Genomic DNA, 25,246 nt, shown 5'->3' on the forward strand with positions numbered 1-25,246 from the left:
ACCGTATCATTCATTTTTGAGAATGAACCAAATACAATGCATTTCGTAGACAGAGTGGGGTGAATTGAGACGAAGTCAAACATTCAAATTTGTATTTATTACGCCTGCAAACATTTCTATCAAATTTAATGTAGTTTGGACAGTTCTCATAAACACATTCGCGCGCTTTATCATGCAATAATTGAATTTGAGTTTACGTGGTAGAACTCCGTTAGAATGGTGTGAAATATTTTTATTTTCTGGTGTCTGCTTCTGGCTATGTGAGTTTATTATTTATGGCCCGAAATAGCTGTAAGCATAAATAAATAAAATATGTACCTATTATACGATTAACAAAAACGGTTCTTATCGGTTTACAGGAAGCCACTGACAAAAAAAAAGACATTGAAAATAGCCGATACCTAGATTATTTGTTAGGTTTTCATTCTTGAATAATTTATAAATTCAGCCAAAATCATCCATGTAAATTAGCGCGGTTCACGCCTGTCTTCCTGTAAACCGACTCGTACCCAAAAAACTTTGGCAGGTACATTGTGTCAAGGACTCTCAAAGTGGTACAAAATTCATGATTTTTAGAATTCTATTTCAAAATGAGTTTGCCACTGGCTTTCATTAAACAAACTAGAGCCTAAATTGTATTTTAAAACGAAAAATACCTAGACAGCGCAATAACACGTTGGTATCAAATGAAATGATGGTTGTTTGCGACGAATGTTTTTCGAAAAAAAACTCAAAATATTCGTATCGGCATCCAAAGAAAGTATTGATACTAGTATCGATATGGAAAGAAAAGTGCCAATCGATACTTTAATGACGGCCCTATCGGCAAAATAATGTTAGTGCTGCAGATAGTACCATAATTATAGTGTGTGTACTATAACTGTTGTACGATGTACGATATTTAAAACATACGCCCAAAAATGCTATAATTTTGAATATCGAGAAGGGTTTTTTTCTTAAAGATTTAATTTACACATTTCAAATTACCTCTAATGTGCTATTATTACGGTATTTCCGTACTGTAATTTGGTGCGAAGTAGGTACTAAAATTTGGCAAGCCGAGAGAAAATATTGTTCGTAAGAGGTAAAAAAGTCCGAACCTTTTATTTAAAACGGAATTTCTTAAATTAACCGATAAAAAAAGGTGTTTCCCGGAGAAGGTAAACTAAAATGGTCCTCAAAATTTCTCTAATTCTCGTTATATTTTTTGTGAGAAACAAAAAACCTATACATTTTCAACCGATAGACAAAGCGTACTAAGTATATTTTTTTCGTAAATATTATAATTTCTTAAACCGCATACTATTCAGTGACAAAATATGGCAACATTTCTGCCAAGTTGACAGACATGTTGTGTTGTCAACCGTAATATAATAATAATATTATTTGTACTATAATTTCGATATAGAAGAAAATTTGACGAGCTGAGAAAAAAAAATGTTTGAAAGAGTTGACCGTTAAGGTTCAAATAGACTATAATATAGTTATAATATAGTTATTATGACGATCGGGCACATATATGCTAAGAGCGATTTAGTGTCTATGATCATATCTATGCCATTCCGACATTTATTATACATACATATTGTATGACAGCTATGACATCGTATTTACACTCTGGTCTCTGTGACACCCTGTGACACAGGACGCCAACATAAGAAACGGGTTTTTCGGCATTTATATGACCGATCGTCATAGAGTCTATTTGAGCCATTAAAATGAAATTTTTAGAATTTGACGTCAAGCGTTTTTGATCGGAATAGGTAGGTACCTAAATAAAACTGTCTTACATAAATTTATATTATAATATATTATATATTATACAACAGCTGATGACAACGCGAACTCTGACTGCGTACTATAATTCGGTGATAAAAAGATGACATCACTGCAGGCAACAAAAGCAGTGTTGTAATTTTCGTCTGCGTACTATGTACGATATAAAAAAAATTATAGTACACCCAAAATACTATATTTTGAATATCGGGATAAACTATGAAATGGTGCAAAGTACTAAAATTTGGAGGACCTCAAAAAAATTGCTCGAAAAACGTAAAAAAAATGCTTTTGGCTTTGGCTTAAAATCAAATTTCTTGAATTCGTCGGTGAAGGTTTTTGGTCGGAGAGGTTGAAATAAAATGGAGTCTTGGAATTTCACATATTCTTCGTTATTTTTTTTATGAGAAGCAAAAAACCTATTCATTGTCTTCATGACAATGCGTACTATAATTTTTGCCAAAATACTGTAATATCTTGGACCGCGTACTATAATTTAGTGATAGAAAGATGGCAGCACTAAAGTCATGTGCGATATGTCATTTTTTTAGGTTATGTTGTGACAGTGTTTAATTGTAGGGAACATTTTCATATTTAAGAAATTAATCAAAGTGATATTATTTTCGTTTTCTTATAATTGGAGTGACGCTGTCGCAGTTCGCACGGCACACATTTGACAAAAATAGTCGTCCATGTGCTCCGGGTTATCAAGCTGCGAGAAATATAATTTTCGTAATATCGTAATCATTTCTTATCTCTCTATTCTGTATATTTATGGTGTATTTGCTCAGTGTATTTCGACATCTTGCGCTGAGTGGGCGCCTTAATTAATCATTATTTAGTGTGGGACCTACGAATATATCGATTTAATTCATTAAACAATAATTTTGTGTATTTTTAACCACAAATTAATTACCTAACTTGTATTTTCCTTCACGTTATTTTTTAATTTCGATTTAAGTTGTAATCATAGGTAGATTACGTTGTGTTTATTTATTTTACAGTTGACAAGTGTATAAATCTCAATCTTTCAGATACAATTGTTTTTCAAATAAGACTAGAAAATGCCACATTCTGGAGGGGAAGGCAAACAAAGCTTTAAAAGTGGCTTTATCGATTTCACAGCGGGTTCTCTCGGTAAGTTACAAAACAAATAAAGGAAAGCAGAATAATTATAAATTACTTGCCTAATTAGATTCTTTCGATGAAATTTATTATTGACATTTAAGTAACACACATTAATAAATAAATATTATTATTATTTTTCTAACTACTTTCTTACTTACTTAATGTGTTATCGATTCAAACATCACTTTGGAATACCTGAATGGATAGCTTAGGAAACCAGTGCTTCTTCGACCATGTCTGGTCTAATAAGATCATATGGGCCTTCACGGAGTGGAGATTTGTATTAACATATTTTGTTTTTACAAGAAATGGATGTCAGCCACTTGCTCAACTTATTAGGTCCATACTCTGACTCATCCACAAATTGAAAAACAATATGTGAACTTGCCAGAGCCAGGATTCGAACCTAGGACCCACGACACTATAGGCCGACGCTTAAACCGTACTACCATCGTGGGTGTATGAGAAACCAATGCATCTAGTTTTAACTATTATAGTAAATAGAATAGCTAATAATCAATCCTCATAAAGTATCTTAAGATGTCTCCTCGTATGCTTGCATAATATGTGCTCGATTTTTAAGTGGAAATAGATAATTATAAATCTAACATCCATTAAAATATTATGTTTTTATTCAAGACTACTTGCTTAATTTTATTTAAACAACAAATTCATAAGAGGCCGTCCATATATGATATCATGCTCTAGGGGGGGGGGGGGGTCTGATATAATGTGATGATTTGTGAGAAAGGAGAGGAGACGGACAGACAGAGAAAACGTGACGTCACAAAGTAAAAAAATATAAAAGAATCTAAAAACACTATTGGGGATCAGGATTTTTTTTCTGTTTTTAACGTTTAGGGGGGGTGTAAAAAATCTGACGTAATATAGACAAGGGGTAAAAGGTAATGTGACATAGGGGGAGTAAAAATAGCCAAAATCGCATGACGTCATATGTAGACGGGCCCCTAAACGATTCAGGACATTCACAACGTGATAATTTTGTAATGTATTTTCAATAAAAAGAATGTTTCACTCTTAAATCTATATTCATTCCGTAATAAAAAATAATTTAATTCTTAATTATAAGCAAATGCAAAGACTATAAAAAACTAAAAGTAAATTACTCTAGAGGCATTTATAAATGATATAGGTACACAAGATATGGTAATGATCTTGACGTAATTTGAAAACTGAGATAATAAATTAGATAGAAATTATTTACAAGGACGGTTGAATTGGTAGCTCAATAATTGGTTGAGGGTACTTAGTCAGAAAGTGAAAGTTATTTATTTTTGTTACTTATATACCTACGGTTCAAATTTAGTACTAATAAAAAAATAATTAAACTAAAATAATTATAAACATTACTTTTCAAATGTCATATAGGATTTACCTATTAGAGTAGTTGTATTTTTGTATTCTAGTAGTAATTCTTACAGTATCCGTTCCAGAATATTTTTAATGAAACCATTATTCCATTTCAGGTGGAATTGCATTAGTGTATGTCGGGCAGCCCTTAGATACTGTCAAAGTCAAAATGCAGACGTTTCCGCAGATGTATTCTGGGATGTATCATTGCATAAAGACTACTCTTAAATCGGATGGATTTATAAAGGGCTTATATGCCGGAACCACACCGGCCATAGTTGCAAATGTTGCGGAAAATTCAGTGCTTTTTGCTGCGTATGGTGCATGTCAGAAATTTGTGATGTCAGTGACTGGTACGCAGGTATCTTATTTTTCAACATTGTACTTATTTTATTCTATTTTATAAGGGCAATTGACTGGAATAATGTGTCATCTTTGATATGCCACCAATGTATTAAAAAAAGGATTTTTGCAATTGTACAAAGAAATATTTTTTTATCCATACATATTATTTCAGTTGACTGTACTTTAAAGCATTTTTTTTAATATTGTGTAATAATAATATGCATTGTCTATTATTTTTCTATAGCTGTAGGGTATAGAACATAACACAAACACCATCACAAAATCACAATGTCCCTTAATGTGTTTGTTGTTATTAACACTGTCAATTATTTTATTATTGTTTCTGTTAAAACGGTTTCATGATAATTTTGTTTGCAACAACCGTGCCAAAACAAACAGATTTGGATGTCTTCCGTCTTGTTATTGGCAGCATTAATTGACTAAAACTGAATGATTTATTTGAGTGATTATCAAATTGTTTCCATACACAACCGTATTGATCTGACAATTAATAAGCTAAACATTACACTGTTACGTCTACCTTATTATAACTAATAATTAATAACACACTTATGTATCATTTCCAACTATACTTATTATTCAATAGATTTTTGATAATTAAATCAAAATAACAAAGCATTTTCATGTGATTATAATAGATAAGTACTTCTATCATAATCCTACATGTTACGTAAACATAATGTATATAATGTTATCTCTTAAATAATTATACTATGTAAATATACTTTTAAATTGAGCTATTAAAATAATGATTATCAGAGAGAAATTTACTAGATACACCAAATCAACTATAGGACACAGGGCCACCTCACAAAAACAACTATTGCATCGTGACGGGAGATGGCTGATGAATTTGTTTACCGGGATCACATGTCAATACGAATAACAATATGAAATTAAAAGAAGAATTATTAGACATGTCTCTGTAGACACCTTAAATTCTTCAGATTATCAAGAAACACGAAAGTACCCTGAAATAAAACATTGCTGGGATCAGACTCCCACTCTTGACGGGGCTCAGGCCCGGTTTGGCACTTAAGCCGGTTTTTGTTTTGTCATTCCAACTATTATTTTATTAGGCACATTGCATTATTCTATAGTATCATCTTTTACACTGATTTATTTTATTCTAAATCCTGCAGAGCAACGTTTCCCAAGTAAACTTTGTGGCAGAGTAAAAATTATAAGGGCTTTATCTTAATTAAATAATAAATATGGTATCAAATTCTTTATTTATTATCATTCGGAAATTGTTTTTCAGAAAAAATCTGCAAAACAAAAACAAATATTCATATTATGAATAAATTTATTTACATTGGTTCCAAACCCATGGGTCGTGAGGGTCGTCAGCTACTCTTAAATTATGATAAAAAGTTACATTTTAACAACAGCGCTATTTCCATTCCTTCGCTTCCATTTTTGACTATATTATAGTGCCTAGGGTCATGCGGAATACCAGTTAGCAGATGCTGCTGTAGAACATCACACTGCCCTTAGCATTTGGTAGGGATGTCCGCCAAAGATCCTGGCCTGGTGGCCTGTGTCGGAGTGTGGGGGCTATGTGTCACTAAATGCATAACATCATCCAATTATAATACTCTGCTTCACTTAAACTTAAAGGAATAGTGCTTATTGCATTCTCATAAACATTCTATTATATTGTTCAGCTCCCATCTATAATGTGTGGGAATAATATACTTAATGCTTTGTATGTATCTTTATTGCAGAGAGTCAGCGAGTTGTCAGCGTTTGAAAATGCAAGTGCCGGGTTTTTCGCTGCCTTCTTCAGTTCCTTCACCCTATGCCCCACAGAATTGATCAAGTGTCAATTACAAGCCACAAGAGAAGTGTCCAAAGCAGGCGGACGAAATGTATGTTATCTATATATCTATTGAATTCATTATAGTTAATACTCCGTCATATAATAAATCTCAACACGGTATAGGTCAAAGACATCTGATGAAAAATTTGCAATAATCACCCTTATTGCAATGCAGGTTGAGTTCATTTATAATTAAATACCATTATGTATTTTTACAACAAGCAGAACAGGACAACAGTGCTTTACAGACATGAATGCAGATATTCTATAATAGCCCTTAATGTAATGTTGGTAGATTAAAATTTTCAACCATGTTTATCTGTTCACGCAATAGCGGAATCTGTGTAGACCCTGATAGACCCACATATCAATGGGCCGGATCGTTTGAATAATGTAATTCTTTATTACTAAAATATACTTATTATGCTAGAAATAAAAATAAACGTTACTATGATCATTTAACGCAGATACAGCAGACTTGCAATTATTTTTATTTCCATCGTTTCATCATGTTGCAGTCGGATAAAAAAAGTTTGAGAAACATGGCATGTAGTAATATCATTTAACATCAGGAAACTATTTTAATCTTTTATAACATTGATACATCTTCCTAAAAGATAAATAATTATTTTAAATGCCTCATCCATATATTTTTCAATAACATTCTGAAGCTGTCATTTGTAATTTTATTATCAATTTCAAAACATTTTTTTTGTATGCCTTATCACATTTTCTGATACTGTGTTGGTTTATAATAAAATTAATTATTTATTAAACTTTATATGTCAATGTTAACAAAAAAGTCAATATTTATTCACATTCAGATGAATGCCTATTCCAAATTTGTTTATATTCCAATAAAGGAGCGGAAGCACTAAACCTATCACATGGTCTGGAAAAGTATCAATATATGTTTTCCAATTTCACCTAATGTTTTACTATTATTCTTACAGAATTTTTCTTGTTTCTTATTTTTCTGTTCTCTGTTTTCTGTTGGCATATTATTTTACAAAATGAATAGACTTCTAATGGATTCAAGCTCTGTACTATTCCATTTAAGTCGTTTTTTGCGACCCGGGTTTCGCCTTTCGGCATCTTCAGGCGTCGTGTACACTCACCAAAGGCAAACACACACTGACAACGAACACCCTTAACTCTACCTTATATAGTAAAACAATACAATAAAGTAGGTAAAAACTCCATTACCTACCTATTTAGTCAGAAATTACAACAAAAAGTACAATAAACAAATTATGAATAGCTGAAGTGTCAGTAAAAAAACCCAATTAGTAAAAACCCTATCTTATTAATAACAATACACTGGACAGCATATTATTATAATAAATCGTCAAACCTAATAATAGGTCAAAATTCTTTATAACAATAAAAAATACTACACTCAAGAGGTGTAAATCGTCAATTCTAAGAAAAATAATTAATCGAGTTAACTAATGAGATGTCTATAATAATACTACTTACAAATAGACTTCATTTGTATCACATTTTCTCAGACAATACACAATATTATATTGAACGTAGATATATTATAATATCTTGTCATCCTCTTATAATTGACAGCATATGTATCTGTGTTTCCTACATTGTTATAATATACAGATTAAAGAAGTTGAATAGGTAATACATTTTATCATAAGTACCTACCAAACTATTTATCTTATCTATCAAACATAATACCCCATTCACACGTGCATTGATTTATTGCAGTATGTATTATCGTGGTCATAACAAAAAATACATGTGTAAACACGTATTATCATGCAATTTTCAAGATTGCATGCATTGATCAAAAAAGTTTAGAAGTTTCTGAATTTACATGCGACAATTGCTCCATGCGATATCTGCGCCTGCGCAGTAGAACGATGGTGGCGAACCTGCCATGAAAAAAATAAATGATGCCGCGCATTTTGCTTTTAACCGATTTTCACGACATTTCAAATTGTACACTAAAATGACAACATCACGTCTCGCTTACTCTTGAAGAATGAGATCTGCCAGACAGTTAGTATTTTTACATGTAAACAGTTATTATCGCTATAGTTTAATCCATACACGTGTACATTCGCTATAATGCATATAAAATATTGTTTCATAAGGTTCAAATACATTAAAAACGTTCATTGAGTCATGCGAGTGCCGATGCAGTGCGGTACGCGTGAGGTGACCTCATCGTTGTTCTGGTGATTTCAGCAGATTTTGCTAACTGACAATGTTCGTTTAAAGGTTCAAAATGTGCTACGGGATGGGAGCATCAGTCTGATAACATTTTAAACACCAAGAAAAATGACATTACTTTTTACCCGTAGCGACAGGTTACTGTGATAGTGCGTAACGTGCATCATAAAGTAATATATATTAATATATAAAATAAAATTTTAAATATTATAATTAGAGTCACTTCTACATACAGGTCGGCTTATGAATAAGCTCACATTCAATATATTCTATAAACTTAGTGGATTTTATAGGAAGTTGAATTTCATATTGAAAAATTTTATGACTACATAATATTATAGAATCTGTTATAAACTAAATGAAGAGTCTTATGTTCATTATATGAAATGCAAGAATGATCAGATTGTAGGTGAAGATGATTTTTGGAAAAGTGTCATGATCAAAAGGATAGTTTAATCATCGTTCGATCTTCACTAACCATCCTGTATTTATATAAACTTTTGTAGATAGACAGTTACATAAAAATAAATATGATCATTAAAATAATGTGAAGATAGTAAAGTATTTAAAAAAACTAATCAATGATAAACAATAGTTTTTATGATGCAATTACTATAATGGTGGCGGTAAAATCAATTTATTACCATTATAAAAAAAATACTATTTATATTAGCTACAAAAAATAATATTACAAAATGTCGAGGTGTATTTTTTACATCTCTATCGTTTGGTGCAACACTATATTTTTAATGAAAACACACAAAGTCAAAATGAAACCAAACAATATGTATGTTTTTTCTCTATCATGTTCTTCAGTGTTTTAGTAGTGCTCTTGGAATATTATTATTGTGGGTATTGATTCGTAAATTATTTTTATGAGAGAAAGTAGGTAGATAATAATCACTTAGTATCAAGTCGCAGTCTCTGAGATATTATTGCTTTACAATTGGAATCTAATAGACAAAATACTTGTCATAGCTATTAATACCTACCTTACAGGATTTATACAGGTGTTTTTATTATAAGTATTTACCTGTGTATAAATATTATGTTATTAATTACGTCTGTAGTCATAATTCAAAAATTTTAACATTAAACAAAATACAATGCTATAATTCTTTTAAAGTGCACTAATTATTAATAGATTAGTCTGTGCAAATGTCATTGGGATACATACTCGAAATGTATTCTAGCAGAAAACACTAAGTCAAGTCACCTTTTCTCAAATAAACAGAAAAGTTAAATAAATTATTGAGTTTAAAAAATCATAGATATTTTTTTTAATAGATTAAAATTTAACACTTTTAAAAACGTAATTACTTTATAAATAATAATGATTAAAATGTAAGTGCTGGGGCACTTCAGAGTCAAATTTCTAAAAACTGCAACAAAAATTTCAACTTGGTGCTTTCTGTCAGAACAAGGTCAAGGAACAAGGTATTTTACAAAATTTGAAGACAGATATATTAACTACATATATTTTAGTCGTTTTTTTAATGTTTTAGCCCTTCCAAATTGGTAGCACTTTCTAAATATCTTTTTTTTCCATCGCTGTTCAGCCTTGTATTCACATTTATTGATCCGAAATAAATATGTATCCATAATAATTTACCCCAGCATAAATGCAAGTCATTCGTTTGTGTTGCTAAATTTAGTATTCAGACAAAAAAATCTATAGATCTGATACATGAATATGTTTCAACCATATCTGCTTGTTTCTACGTATTGAAATCAATTGAATCATCTGAATGTAATTAATATAAATTTAATAGTGGCCTTCATTTTTTTTGTTTTTATATTAAGATTATTATAAATTTCATCACACATTTGACTTAAGCAGAAAGCGCAAAGATGATGTAATAAGTTAACATGTTATATATTATACAAGACGAAATAATGACTAATATTTTTATTATTATTATTCAATATTGAATTATATATGACAAGATTAAATAATGTTATACCTAGAGTTGGGTATTTCCCAAAAAAATCTCAATCTCGAGATTCGGGATTTCCCGAAATGATTAAATTTTGAATTCTGAAAATATGATTTTTTTATTTATCAATGAAGACAAGCAAAATAGAAGTAGGAAAACAAAAATAATTCAAAACATTACTTATTATTTTTTTTTTTTTTCGACCATGTTCGATCCTAATAGGATCATATGGGCCTCCACAGAGTAGAGGTAAAAAAAAAAAAAAAACTGTTATTAAAATAGGATTTCAAAAAACACAGACTGACAATCGCGTACGCTTTTGAGACACAAAATTCCCTGATGTAACAAAAATTGCGCTCATTTTGAGTCGACGTTGGCTTAATTATATATGCCCCGATCAGTCTTTGAACGTTTTGTGTTTTCTGTCCACATTTTTCATATAGAAAATAGTTTTTTCAATTAATATTTCATAATAAAGAAATCCCGAATTCCGAGAAACGATTCTCGAGATCCAGGATTTCCCGAAATGTTAAAAATTTCAATTCTCGAGATTCTGGATGGAAAATCTCGAAAATTTCTCGAGAATTCCCGTCGGGAAATTCTCAAAACCCAACTCTAGTTATACCCGTTTACACATGCATGGATTTACTGCTGACAGTACGTATTAACGCGGCCATAACGAGAAAATACACGTGTTGTCATGCAAATGCAAGATTGCATGCATGAATCAAATAAGTTCGTGAGCTTCTGAATTTTCATGCGACAGTTAGTATTTTTTCGATCTGCGCCTGCACAGTAGAACGACAGTGGCGAACTTGCCGGTGAAAAAACAAACTACACACGTAGACTCATTTTGAGGTTAACCGATTTTTACGACCTGTCAAATAGTACCATAAAATGACAACATCGCGTCTCGCTTACTCTTGAATAATGAGATTTGAGAGACAGTCAGCACTTTTACGTGTAAACAGATATTGTCCCGATAGTTTAAAATACACACTATTGCTGCCAGTAAATCCATGCACGTGTACAGACGCTATTAGATTCTTATTATTGAAAATACATCATTTTTAACTCATTCCGTGCGTCCAACGCAACTGTTGCATTGCCCATTAGATATAATTAGCATGTTATTTAAATGTGGTAACTAATTAGTAATTAACAGGTCCCCAGTGAGCGAGACGTTGTATGCATTATCACTATATCAAAAAAAAATGTTTGGCGAAGTTGGATTCAAGCTAACATCATCGATAGTTCTTCAAGCAATGGCTGGCAAACTTTCTTTGTAAAGGGCCAAAGGGTCTGCCGACAAACAAGCAAACTCAAAGATATTCATGTGGTTGGCCTATTTAAATAACAAGAATAAACGTTTTCACCAACATGTTGAACAAACTAAGTAAATCATAATGAATAAGTATAAGTAATTCAATTGTTTGAAATACAGCTTAACTAACGAGAAAGAAGAAATTGCCATTTGTTTGTTACCATTTCACCAAATTAGGGTATAAGCACTCTTATCATGAAAATTGATTGCAAATGTTTGTATTTTGTTTGGATCTGTATTGATTTTAACATTCAAGTGTTTCATCTCTGAAAATCATTTTCACACGAATAGGTGCTGTCAAACGTAGATAATAAATATATCTATGAGCATTTATTATCTTAATTGACAGCAGTTATTTATGGAATTCACTCTTGAAATTTGAATTAAGTATGTCATAATAGTACAGATTAGTCACTTCAAATTGAAGGTGGAAGCTCTTCAATCGTACAAGTCAAACGGATTTTAAAATATGGAATTGTCTTCTGCACTTGCATCCAGATCCGGAAGAAAATGCCGCTGAAACTGTAGTTACAACTCAGAAAACATCCCCCTGCAAATTAATTGTATGGGAATGGTGATTTAACTTTAAGATACAGTACTCTCTCAGTAATCCCCCATCCCAAAAACTAGACAAGTGTCCAATTAATGCAAGCGGCGGATTATAGTGCATCCATACAAAATATGGTAAAAATTAAAACAGGTATTTCGTAAAAATAGTTTTTTTGAGAAATTTGTACTAGAAAATTACGGTTTTACTTATAATCAAAATCAAGTATTTACTAAATTATACATATTTATTAACTAAATATTAAACAGTAAATCACTTGACACAACCAGATGTTCAGTGAGGCAGATATTCTTGAATGGCTTAGGATTCCTGGCTTTTCCTTTGACCAAAAGCTTCATTTTGTATGTCCCGGTTGCATTGGAGCATGGCAAAATAATTGTGATGCGGTCCTTAGGCACTTTCCTCCCTGGTACATTACTTTCTTCGCGATAAACGTATTTTTTACGAAGGAGAGGTTTCCAAAATAAACCCGTCTCATCTGCGTTGAATACTTGTACGCGGTATTTGACAATGACATGAACAATCGAATACCGGCGAATTATAGAGCTTAATTTTGTGCTTTTAACTAGTAAAAATAACGGCGGATTATAGTAGTTGTCGGATAAACGAGCGGCGGATTACTGAGTGAACTGTACTTTGAATTTTAAAGAATTCAAAATTATCTTAGCTTCCGGGCTGTACACAAAGAGGCGGTCGACCTATGCTGACCCCTGGCATATATAAGAGCACTCGCCCAGACAGTGAATGATGTGAACACAAATCTTATTCGGTCCAAATTTGTTTCTGAGGTTTTTCAAAATGACGTAGCTATTTAAAATAATGATTGTTACAGAGAAACATAGGACCAATACGATTAACTCAAAGAATTATCCGAGAAAATGGGATCAGAGGATTATTTAAAGGATTGACATCTACTATTATGAGGGAAATGCCTGGCTATTTCTTCTTTTTTGGAGGCTACGAGGGTGAGTGATTCGTATTTTACAATAACCCTGTACCAGAATGAATTATTTGTATAAAAAGTACAATCTAATACTCAGCAGTAGGTAGTAGTTAACTGAGTTTAATATTGTCTCACATTTTTTGTTTCTTGCGGAAAATATTGTGGTTTTACGCTCATCAAAGTTATTTTATTGTGTAGGTACACGATCCCTCTTAGCCAAACCGGGACAGAAGAAAGATGACATCGGACTGGTGAGAACAATGGCAGCCGGCGCCGCGGGAGGCATCGTTTTATGGACCGTAATATTCCCGGCCGATGTAATCAAGTCACGGATACAGGTTTCAAATCTCAATGGATCATTCCTTCAAATAGGAATGCAAATATGCAAAACAGAAGGTACTATTTATTACCCACCTATTGATATTAATTTCTTTACATTTTTTTTAATTTGATGGTAAACACAAAAATACTTTTGTTGATATTATTAAATATTTACGATCTTAATTTTCAATAAGAATTATGGAATATTAAAGAAAAGCAGAGGAAATTTTAAACCCTTTCAATGTAAACATCAATGACGTACCGAACTAGCTATAGAAATTTTTAAATTACAAAATAATACAAGTACCGCACAAAACCACAAGTTTTAGAAAGAACAAATTTTCTTTCCGACCAACTGATGCACATCTGCAGGTTTCAATTCAAATTTACATCCTGGTTTTAATGTGGATATAGATAAACTGTCAAATTTAAAACAGTTCACAGTTGGCAATGATACACAAATTGTAATTTCTTGTGAATCGTTTGTTTAATATACACATCCCATCTTCTATTAAACAATTGCAGCCTGTTATAACTATAGTTGAATACGGCCCATAAGTCTGAAACCCCACGATGGCCAAGCGGCTTATAATGTCGTGGATCCCAAATTCGAATTCTGGGTCTGGCATATACATTGTTTTTCAATTTGTATTTGAGTCACAGTATGGACCCATTAGGTTGAGCAAGTGGCTAACATCCATTTCTCCTAAAAACAAAAATCTGTTAATACAAACATCCACTCTGTGGAGGCCCATATTATGATCCTATTAGGATCGGACATGGTCAAAGTTGCCAACCCCAGGTTTAAATCATCCCATATATTTTATTATTTTCAGTTTTTCAATTGATGTAGAGTACATAACCTAATTGTATCATTTTAATATGGGATACTGTATTTGTGAGGAATGAATGTATAAGTGAAATGAAGGGTTTGCTGATTATACTGCCTTAGGTGAATACAGCAAAACGAATTCCTAGTAAATTCCATAACCCGGTGTTTGAATTTTCTTTTTCCAGGACCCTTGGCATTGTACAACGGTTTGAAACCAACAATAGTTCGTACGATCCCAGCGACAGCAGTATTGTTTGTGGTTTATGAATACTCCAAAAAGTATATGAATAGCATTTTTGGTGTCAATTGATGAAACAATTAGTAAAACGATTTGTGTAGAAATAATATATTTATTTTTTATAAGTAGTCAAAATTTTGCACATAATGTATTTTTGTATTTGTGACAAGATGAACACTTATAAAACATTTCCTAGATGTGGTTTGGAGAGATCTTATTTTGTATACAGAGTTTTAATATAATATACACATGTTAGTAAATATTGTTTGCTTTTATTTGTATGCCTGACGCTTAACAATTGTATTTTATTTAAATTTTTTGCAATTGCGCAGATTTCAATGCGTCAGTAAGATATTTAATTTTATCATCTTCATTTTTTATTTTTGTCCAATGGTCCGAAAGAATCTAAAAATAAATAAATAAAAAGAATGATCAGATAGTTATTATACAATGCATTAGAATTATTAGTCTTATGGTATACATCAGTGGCGGCTCCACTAACATCATGCAAGTGCAACACACTCCCTGCATTTTTTAAAACATCGCTCAACTTGTCATAGGACTCACTTCGTGAAATAGAACATGTAGTATTATTATGAATAGTATACGTCATACGGAGAGAGTAACTCCGACCTGAATACGATTTGCAGTTTACATAGGATTAAACTAAGGTCATTAAGGAATCACTTGAACGGTCGTATATGTTTCTGCAAACGGCGGCACAGCACTCCCTTGTAATTTTTGAAACATTACTCAATGCGTGTGATCATTATTCAAAATATATCATTCACTTTTTGAAATTTATGCCGAATACTGCCTATATACATTTGAACAAACAGTATGTACCAAATACGTCATCACTAACCAGTCAATAAAACCGTGCGGAACCCAATCTAGCATGAGTATTTTTAGTTTATGTAAGATTAACCAAATACTAAAATACATCTGAAATCGTGGTCTATGTGCTTACAGAATAAAAATACGAGGAGCTTTCGCTGGCCCAAAATTTATTTTATTACATGACGACTTTAGCAACGCGTTGTTCAATGAATTCGACGCGATAAATATCACTTTACCGAGGCCCTAATGCACTAGCCGAAAATTACAATTTATAAAAACGAAATCAAAAAAGATTTTTTAAATCTCATAAATAAATTATTGGCTATAATGAATAATAATTGATATAAAGTTCAAATATTAAATATTCACAAATTCTTTAAAATTGTATATTTGCACACATGTTATCAATTTTTTAAAAAAATATTTACACCTACTGTCTTGGTCTTTCATAAAATTATTTATTTTATTTTAAATATAATTTATGACATTGGTTTTTGAACACTTTACGAGCATGACTTGTGTATTAACTGAAACAATTGAGCATTTAATGATTCATGAAATGGCAACAATGTATTAATATATTTAAACATTCGATGCAGTTTAGTTTCAAACAATGTTGAATATAATTTAAAGTCTTCTGTAATTAAGTATAAAACCTCTTATAGTAATACCTGTCTATCAATGAAATTAATAGGTACTAGAATAAAATATGAATGAGTGTGTATTTAATTTAGTTTGTAAATGTAGACTTTATAAAAAATAACAAAAGTTTCTTCAAAGAGAGGATTAAAATATAAAAGTTCAGTCCACCGAAACTTAAATTTGCATATTAAAAATTTGTTTCGATTTTTTTTGGATAAATTTATGAAAACACAAACTATGGGTTATTTGCAATAGGAGCGATTTTTAAAACGTGGATGGTGCTAGAGCTATTTTACAATATGTGTTGAGGAATGGGTGATCGGTTATGTTCTCCTCCTCCTGTTTTGGTGTCTCACCCCTCAGATACGGTTTGAATTTCAATAGTGATATATTATTATTACCATAATGGGGGTTTAGAATCACAGGGGCCTATCTACAATAATACAGTTTTGAGAAAAACGCAAACTAAAAATTTTGCTACTTTGAAATTCATTAAATAAAGCACACTTTACTCAACTATGTCTTGTAAACGGATATATGTACGACATAGAGCTTTGTGTCGCCAATAAATATGATAACGGCATTATCAAAACCGGGGCTAACTCAAAACATGCATTTTTGTAGTTTGCCCCCTGTGAACCTAAACATCAACACAACGACAGACAATTTGTCACTCGTAAGTGGAACATACTATGTTTTACTGATATTGAGTTTTATTGACAAATGTTTTTGTACAAGGAATGGTTGTTAGCCATTACACATGAAGCTATTAGTTTCAAAGCCGGTTACGTCTATTTTTACTTTTTTTGATATTTTTCTCGATTCTGATTTTGAAAGTACTTTTCCATCGTACATTAAATAATAAACCCAGCTCCGTTTGATCGTTTGTTGCAATTTTTTATATTTCACAACTAACTTTATATAATATGTTTTATTAATTTTAATGAAAGCGAGGACATTTTGTCACTATTTACTTTTTCTAAATGTTTGCAAAAATAAAATAATGTATTTGTTTTACATGCTTGACAGTTTTTTGCGATTATCTTAAAATGGTGCAATATGGAGGTTATCGGATCAGCCTCCAATGTTGAATAAACAATATGCTTTTTTTTTACTTTACTGTGTAAAATTAATTCAACCAGCAACTCACGTCTGTTACGGTACTTACAAAGTTACAACAAAATCTGTATGGAACTTACCAGTATAGGAATATATCCAATTTTTTTCAATTGCCTCTCTTTCATTACACGTGGTCCATATGCAAAGTCTTCACCAGGAATCAATGTTCTCGGACCAATTGATATGGAAAACCATTTGCAATTTGAAATAGGCGCACGTTGTATGGAGCCATATTTATCTTCAGTAAAATATTTTTTAACTTTGACTGGTTTTTCGTTTGAGTCATCGCAGACTACTATATCTAAAAAATAAAGCATATATTATATCATTTGAATAGAGGAAATAACAAAAAATAAAACCATACTTCAGAACTATAAAGAGACAATTCTTTTGTAGCTTCAAATAGTAGATATTAATTTAATACATATAGGTAGTCATTAACAAATTCATGTTCACTGTGAACTGTGGTTCTATTAAAGTACCTAATACTTGAAAATAAAATATTCTGATTTCTCAAGTTATTTTTGAGTATAGTACGGTTCTACACCATAACTTCTCAGTTAAAGTAACAAACAATGTAAACAAATACACATTTATATAATTACAACATGAAGAATTGGAGAAAAAATACTCCGAACTCCAGTGGAAAGTTTACTAAATATATTTTATACAAAGAGTTCTCGGCTGGTGAGGTCGTAAGTCGAATTTCATTATAACAGGCAAGTGCTTGCTGAATGAGGCGGCGTACCTTCGAACATCTATCAGAGTCAAAGTCCAAATTTTAAAATTGCATCATTGATTAGCTAAACGCTGCAGCCAGTTTTAGCACATTTTATTTGGAGTTCCTTCAAGTTCTTTTAGTGCTATTATTACAATATTTTTTTAGTCCTTAAATTAAACAGTTGTCAAACCAGTCTTGAAAAAGGCATTGTATTACCCATGTCTTTTTATTCCAACGATAATTTAGTGGTGAAGTAGACTTATCGATTCCCTTGAAGGCTGTTGGATTTTTAGAATGATAAATCAAAATTAGCTTCAGTTTTTAACCAGTAACATTTCCACCCAAAAAAAGGGTTACATGATATTTACATGCTTTAAGGCCGGACATGCACTTAGCTTCTATTTAAACCACGAATAAACCACCATCCACAAGCGCATACAAAGGGTGACTAACTGCACATTAAAAAAATATAGATGACAATCGATTGCTACATCTTATTTACACCAGCAGCACATGCATTTTGTTTGTCGTAAGTCGAGAACTCACTGTATTATGTAATGGTATTTAACATTAAAATTAAAGGCACAATATGTTGGCAAAAAAATAATTTGAAGAAGTGCTATAATATATACGACACCTCATATAAGAATAAGGAAGTTAGACATTCCAATAAAGTCTTAGGATGGCACAGATCATTTTACAGAATGAACCAAACTCAGTCAAAAATGTATTAACCCTTTGAATGATAAACAATGATATATAATACCCGCAAGAAATGTTAACCACAACCGTTGTTTGACATCATAACGCTTGAAATGGTAGATTATTACTACCTACTGCCCCATTATCAAATTACTTTTTTAACACTGTTTTTGCGGGTTAGATTTATTTATTAGAAATTAAAGTTATTCATGATGATCAAATGGCTACTATGTCGGCTTATATTGTCAATGGTTGGCAAAATTCATATATTATTTAATGTGTTTGCACCCAGAGTATGGACCTAATAGGTTGAACAAATGGTTAACATCCATCTCTTGTAAAAAACAAAAATCTGTTAATACAACCTCACACTCTGTGGAAACCCATAATCTTTTTAGGATTGAACATGGCTAAAAAAAATTGAGCAAATACATGTATGTACCAAAATCGTTTTAAAATTTCTAATAATTATAATTAAAACGATACAGTTAAGTACTTAGTTATATGCGCTTAATGTGCCATTAGTGCTGTCAATTATTATTACGGCATATTATTATTGTGTCGTATTCTGAATATAATAAAAATAAAACATAAAGAAATAACTTAATCAGGAGTAAATAATCTGAAGTTATCGGCAATTATCTAATCAATATAATGTATATTTTTATTATTAAGTTCTTGTTATTAGTCACCCACACGCAATGTGTAATATTCTCATGTCACACAATCAGTGAAAAGGTTATAAGTACAAAACTTAAATCCATTAGAAAAGGTTATAAATAATACCATAACTTTTTTATCAACAGTAAGTAATTATAAATGGTAGCATTTCTCACTTATAAATTTAAAAAAACATCGAGCAGCCAAAGGGATATTAAACATAATATTAACAAACACAGAGAGTGCTTTGTCAGTCTTACTGAAGATTTATTTAGTTGTATTTTTTTAAAACGCACTCTTCAGCCAATCATTTTTTTTTTTAATTCCATTCATTTATGATGTTTGTATTGAACAGTGTATAAGGTGCCATATTATTTTCTTTCTTTTTTTATACAATAATTAATAATAAACCGAGTATGCCAACTATTTTTAAATAAAAAAAACCCATGCGGAAGTGTTGCAAGTCTTATTTACCTCCTAATGAAAAATGCGGTAAAATATGTGTCCCGACGACATAATCTTTCCCGCCTCTCATGTTTTCCAATACCGCCATCACATTTACCATTGCTTGGTCAACGAAACTTAATTTATAAGGTTTGTCGATGTCAGGTATGTAATTGTTGAGCTGTTTAGCCAGTCGCATACATAAGTCAGCACTCAGACGATTTCCATTGTAATCGTTGCATTCAATAGCAACCGAGTGATTCAAGGATAACAAAGATTTTCCATATTGTGACCGATGAAATGTGTATGACATTCTAATAAATTCTTTTTCCATACTTTTATCGATCAGGTCTTTTGGAAATATGTTTATCATTGCCAGAAAAGCTAAACAGTTTACGAAACATGTGCCGTGTCTTAATATTTCCTGCTCTCTGGCCGGGCTTCTTAATTCTTTAACGACCAAATCAAATACATCCACATCTGTGGGAGGATTGTAAGTAAATAATGCATAGGTAAAAACCATTCTTTCTAAATCTTTTAATCTCACACAAGACGGATTCTCTAAAAACTTTTGTGCTATCGCCATTAGACTGTCTTCGTGAAATTTCAAAACTGTCGTACCCGCCAAGGCAACGTGAACGCAACATAGAAAAGATAATCTAGGTACCTGTACGGTTAGTGCATTGAACATGTTTTGTAGGCTCGGGGTTGAATGTTTTAGAGAATATTTGATTATTTTCAAAATAGCACACAAACTTATTTCATTGATTTTGTCAGCTTCTTTTGTAACGCTATGTAAAATTTTGTTAACCAAGTCTGGTGACCTAAATGAGGATTTACTTTTAAAAAAACCCATACAAATGATAGCGATTTCGTCTATTGTTAACTGGTCATAGTATTCGATTAATAAGACTTCAAAATTAATCATATCCAGTGGAGCCCTACGACATGCGCTGACATAGAAAAGAGTTTGCACTAGTTGTTGTGGCGTTAAATGCTTGTACTTTCTAGCACAGCGCTTGGTCAATTCAGACATATAGTCAAATTTCCCCGAAAGATGGAGATGGTAAATATGATCCGCGAATTTCAATTGTGTTTTGGTATCGAAATCAAGTATTCTGGTAGTGAGAACATCATCTAACGCTGTCCACACTTCAATAAAATTTCGACTTCGAACAGAGGTTGTTTCTGGCCATTTTTGTAGGTTTTCGAACACCGCCTCCAATTCACTAGCATTCAATATCATTAGGCTGTCGGTTAGCTTATCCACGAAGTTATCAAATTTGGATGACGATAATTTCATATCACTGTTCAAGGCACAATTTGATAAACTATCGAATGTATCCAGTATTTTGGTGGTGGGCTGATCTTTCCATTCAACATTGCCCAGAATCGATGTCAATTTTTCTGGAGAGCATAATACCTTCGCATCATCTAATATCACTTTGCCAGAATTTTTTTTTATTGAATATGTATCTCCCAATGTTTCCATTATTTTGTGAGCATAATCGTTTTCCCCTTCAACATATAATTTTACATAGGAAGAGACTCCCGCGTGAATGGGTCTCGAAATAATGCGGTTGACATGTGATAGATAAAATAAAGCTTTTTTGTTGGACGAACTAATGCTGCAAGATTTGTTACGATATGAAAAATAAGTAAAACCACGGTAAGGTCTACTCCAAATACAAAACTTTGACATCATAATAAAATTATTGATTTCACGCACTCCAGATGACAATACCAAACATTTAAAATTGACAGATATCAAAATGTTCATCATACATCAGTGTTGCCATATTTTGAAAGTGGAATTATAGTACAGTGCCATCGAAATTATAGTATTTCGGCAAAAAGTGTAGTACGCGTTGAGTGACCAATAATTTTCTGCATTTTCTAAAAATTAAACGTAGTGTAATAAAATTAACGTCTTGTTTTTTTAAACACAATATCCATAAAGGGTAATTAACGTCTCGTTTTTTTAGGCAAAATTCAAATGTTAAGTCAGTGGTTTCCAAACTTTATGTTACTACGCCTCCCTGTAAAAAAAATCTAATCTAGGCGCCTCCCCCCCCGTATTTCATTAAATAATACAGACACCTTTTTAAATAGTCAAAAATGTACCTACTTACGAATACAAAAATGAAAAAAAAATAAACAAGGTTTTACTACTTATATTACATTAATTTTTGACGAATGTGCTTGTTTATTAGCACAATCAATTTTAATAGTAGCCAATCCAAATTCATCTTCGTTCATTGACAAATGGATTCTATCATGGACCCCACATCCTGAAGCGGACCCTTCGGGTCATTTTTTCGGGTTTTTTTTTACTATTAATAAAATAATGTGAAAAGTGCAATAGTAAACTAACCAAGAACCCAGTAAATATATTTTTTGTTTGCTTCAATATATCTGGCGTAGAAATAATTTAAAAGTGGAGACATGGCGAACATTATTTTTTTGTTATTTTGATTTCCTAAGCTCCAATTTTTTATGAATGCCTTCACTTTGTCGTTTTAAATCAATGAATGCATTAGTGGTCCTTGGATTGATTTATTCACTTAATTTATTTTTAATTTCAACCAAGTAGACAAGTTTAACAACAAAATTATTGATCCTAAACAAATTTGCCTCAAATTTCAACATTATGAATAATTTGACCCTTTTATTTCATTTTTTTACGAGATAGCCATTGCGCTTCACAATAGTATAGAAGTGAAGGATTATAAAATTAGTCTCCATATTTTTGCAGAAAGGTTTGCAAACAACAATTTATAGGACTGTTTTTTTGTGTAGTTTATATCTAGCGGCCGTTTTATAAACTATGGATTTGAAAACTGCAAACCTGTGGCTACATTAATTGTGTTAAAGTTTTCGCGCCTCCCTTTGCAACACTCCGCGCCTTCCAGTTTGGAAATCGTAATTAACGTCACCTTTTTTTCGACATGGGGATTATTTATTTTTTTGCTTCTCACGGATTATTTTGGCGTTGTTTTTCTTCTATTGGCAACTTTTTTCCAATTTCTCAAAATTATAGTATTTTGGGCGTACTATACCTGTTTTATATCGTACATAGTACGCAGACGAAAATTATAGTAGAAATACTATAATCATAGTACGGTTGGCAGCACTGTCATACATAGACTATAAAATAAACGATATGACCATAAATATAATATTATTCTAAACTTTATTTTACTGTCATAGACACAAATTTTGAAATGTCAGATGACAGCTGATATTAGTAGGGTCGTCAAAAAAGGATCGATACTTTTAAACCAATATTATAATACCAGTATCAATACCTTTTGTCACTATCAAATCAGTCGATACTTTTACCCTATTTGGGCCAAGTTTATTAGTGATTACAATGTATTACAATATTTATTTGAAATATTTTAGCCACCATTTTCAATGCAGTTTTTTGACATTTTTGCTCGAGATCAATCATATAGATGTGAAACAGAAAGTGTTTTATTTTAATATTATCTGTTCGCTAATAAATACATTGTTTTAAATAGTTATTAACTTGACGATTATTGTTTTAAGTAGATATGTCAAAAACATCCAACCCCTGTAGTGTGATGAGTAATACGAACTATTGTTGTTTAATACTATAACGCTATTGATGACTAATGCCATTTGGAGCCAACGCGAGGGAGAATAATAAATTATTAGATTGTAGAAACGGTATTTCTAAAAATAAATAAATTGTAAAAATGGCCCAAAACCAAAGAGATTGGGTCTTTCAATCTCTTTGCCCAAAACCATTAGTTTATAAAACAAAACCTAATACATCTTATGCAGTAATGAGAGGTGTAGGTAGGTTGTTAAGATTTAACATAAATAGTGCACACAAAATATTGTCAGTCGTACTTATTTGTTTTCATTTAACTAAGAATACAATTTGGAGATAGTGCTGGTTAGTTTTAAAATTCAATGAAACTCGGCCTAAGCCAAATCATAATAGTTTATGACGTATGATATTATTATCGGCAATCCGACAAAAATAGTGCAAACTTTTTCAGTCATACTTATTTGTTTCCGTTGAATTAAGAATACATAATATTACAGATTGTGTTGGTTAGTTTTTTTTTTAATTCATTTAGCCCTGCCTAAACCAAACCATAATCGATAAAAAATATTTTACTACATATCTATAAAATTTCTAAAATGATGTATGATTTAATGGTTTCATTCTAGATATTTTATAGATAAACGGATATTTTTTGACTACCATCTACCATGGCTTGGATTAAACAGGGTTTAATTGAATCTTAACAACTCTAACAAACATTATCTACATATTAATAATTGTAGTCGTAGTTCAAAGAAAACAAAATATACATTTGATTGTCCTTATTTAGTGTGCACTGTTTATGTCGAAACTTAACAGCCTACCACCACCTTTCGCCACTGATCTTTTATAACCAGTGATGCCAACCGTACTATAATTATAGTACAATACTATAATTTTGATTCCGCGAAAAATGTAAAATACTATAATTTTACGCCAAATATACCAAAATACTATAATTTTATAGTATTCAAGACAAAAAATGTTCCTGTAATATATATTTTTTTAGAAATACTATAATTTTTACTCCTTCGTACTATAATCAGCATAGAAAAATATGGCAACACTGTTTATAACCCAAAAAATAAATGAAAACCTATGTGGTAAACACGGGGCTTTGCGACATAGCTTTTCATTTGTTTTTTAGGTTACAATAAGCTGTGTTAGGTACTGGTTTCCTGTAAGATCTCAAACGTCCACGACCAACACTGGCATTATAAATTTCCTGGATAAGGGGCTTCCTACTTTGTGATGTGTTTCGCTGCTGCCTTCTCTTTCACAATTCGACGCCCGTGATTTCTATAGCTGGTTAATCATGATGAAGAAGTTGTGCATAGGGTAGGTAGGTGTTGTAACTTTTATTTTCGAAAAGGTTCAATATATATTGTCAATGGTTCCCATTCTGGTGTGAAATAATGTCATTGTGATTTTGACGTAAGAAAATGTGACTTACCGGCTTTTTCTTTTGTATTTTTATCGATGATTATGGGGTACTAAAACTTTGTCCTAAATAGTTGTGCAGCAGAACTACATACATTTAGTATAGTTATATCGTAATTATAATTTTCAAAGAAAACACTGTATTTTTGAAAATTAAAAAGTTTCGATATTTTAATGACAAGATATCAGTATCGATACTTTTTCTTTCGATGTGGTGGCCCTGGATATTAAAAATTGGCAACACTCGTTTTTTTTTTGAAATGTTCGAAATATAGTTAG

At 31.6% G+C, this 25,246-nt stretch overlaps 2 protein-coding genes across 10 annotated transcripts; one reads left to right on the top strand and one right to left on the bottom strand.

Annotated features, from left to right (window-relative positions):
- The first annotated feature begins 2,274 nt into the window (after window positions 1–2,274).
- On the top strand, window positions 2,275–15,080 carry LOC147063913 (mitochondrial ornithine transporter 1). 8 transcript variants are annotated; one of them, XM_085958861.1, is made up of 7 exons: window positions 2,275–2,516; window positions 2,781–2,913; window positions 4,392–4,636; window positions 6,369–6,512; window positions 13,318–13,450; window positions 13,627–13,824; window positions 14,767–15,080. In XM_085958861.1, exons 2-7 carry the CDS (start codon window positions 2,841–2,843, stop codon window positions 14,889–14,891), a joined length of 918 nt encoding a protein of 305 aa, XP_085814987.1. In that variant the 5' UTR covers window positions 2,275–2,516; window positions 2,781–2,840; the 3' UTR covers window positions 14,892–15,080. The 8 variants fall into 8 exon arrangements, with proteins under 8 accessions (XP_085814987.1, XP_085814983.1, XP_085814990.1 ...); XM_085958857.1 differs by having other exon boundaries at window positions 2,811–2,913; XM_085958864.1 differs by having other exon boundaries at window positions 2,275–2,508.
- LOC147063914 (non-canonical pre-mRNAs endonuclease FASTKD5, mitochondrial) lies at window positions 14,915–21,725 on the bottom strand. 2 transcript variants are annotated; one of them, XM_085958855.1, is made up of 3 exons: window positions 19,978–21,725; window positions 17,501–17,721; window positions 14,915–15,224 (listed from the first exon to the last, which is right to left on the bottom strand). In XM_085958855.1, the coding sequence occupies exons 1-3, from the start codon at window positions 21,650–21,652 to the stop codon at window positions 15,129–15,131; spliced, it is 1,992 nt and encodes a 663-aa protein (XP_085814981.1). In that variant the 5' UTR covers window positions 21,653–21,725; the 3' UTR covers window positions 14,915–15,128. The 2 variants fall into 2 exon arrangements, with proteins under 2 accessions (XP_085814981.1, XP_085814982.1); XM_085958856.1 differs by lacking the exons at window positions 14,915–15,224; window positions 17,501–17,721 and adding an exon at window positions 18,175–18,419.
- Between the last annotated feature and the right edge of the window lie 3,521 nt (window positions 21,726–25,246).

Source organism: Rhyacophila brunnea, unplaced genomic scaffold (assembly GCF_057557595.1).
Source record: "Rhyacophila brunnea isolate RB1 unplaced genomic scaffold, BYU_Rbru_1.0 scaffold_8, whole genome shotgun sequence".
Lineage (NCBI taxonomy): Eukaryota > Metazoa > Arthropoda > Insecta > Trichoptera > Rhyacophilidae > Rhyacophila > Rhyacophila brunnea.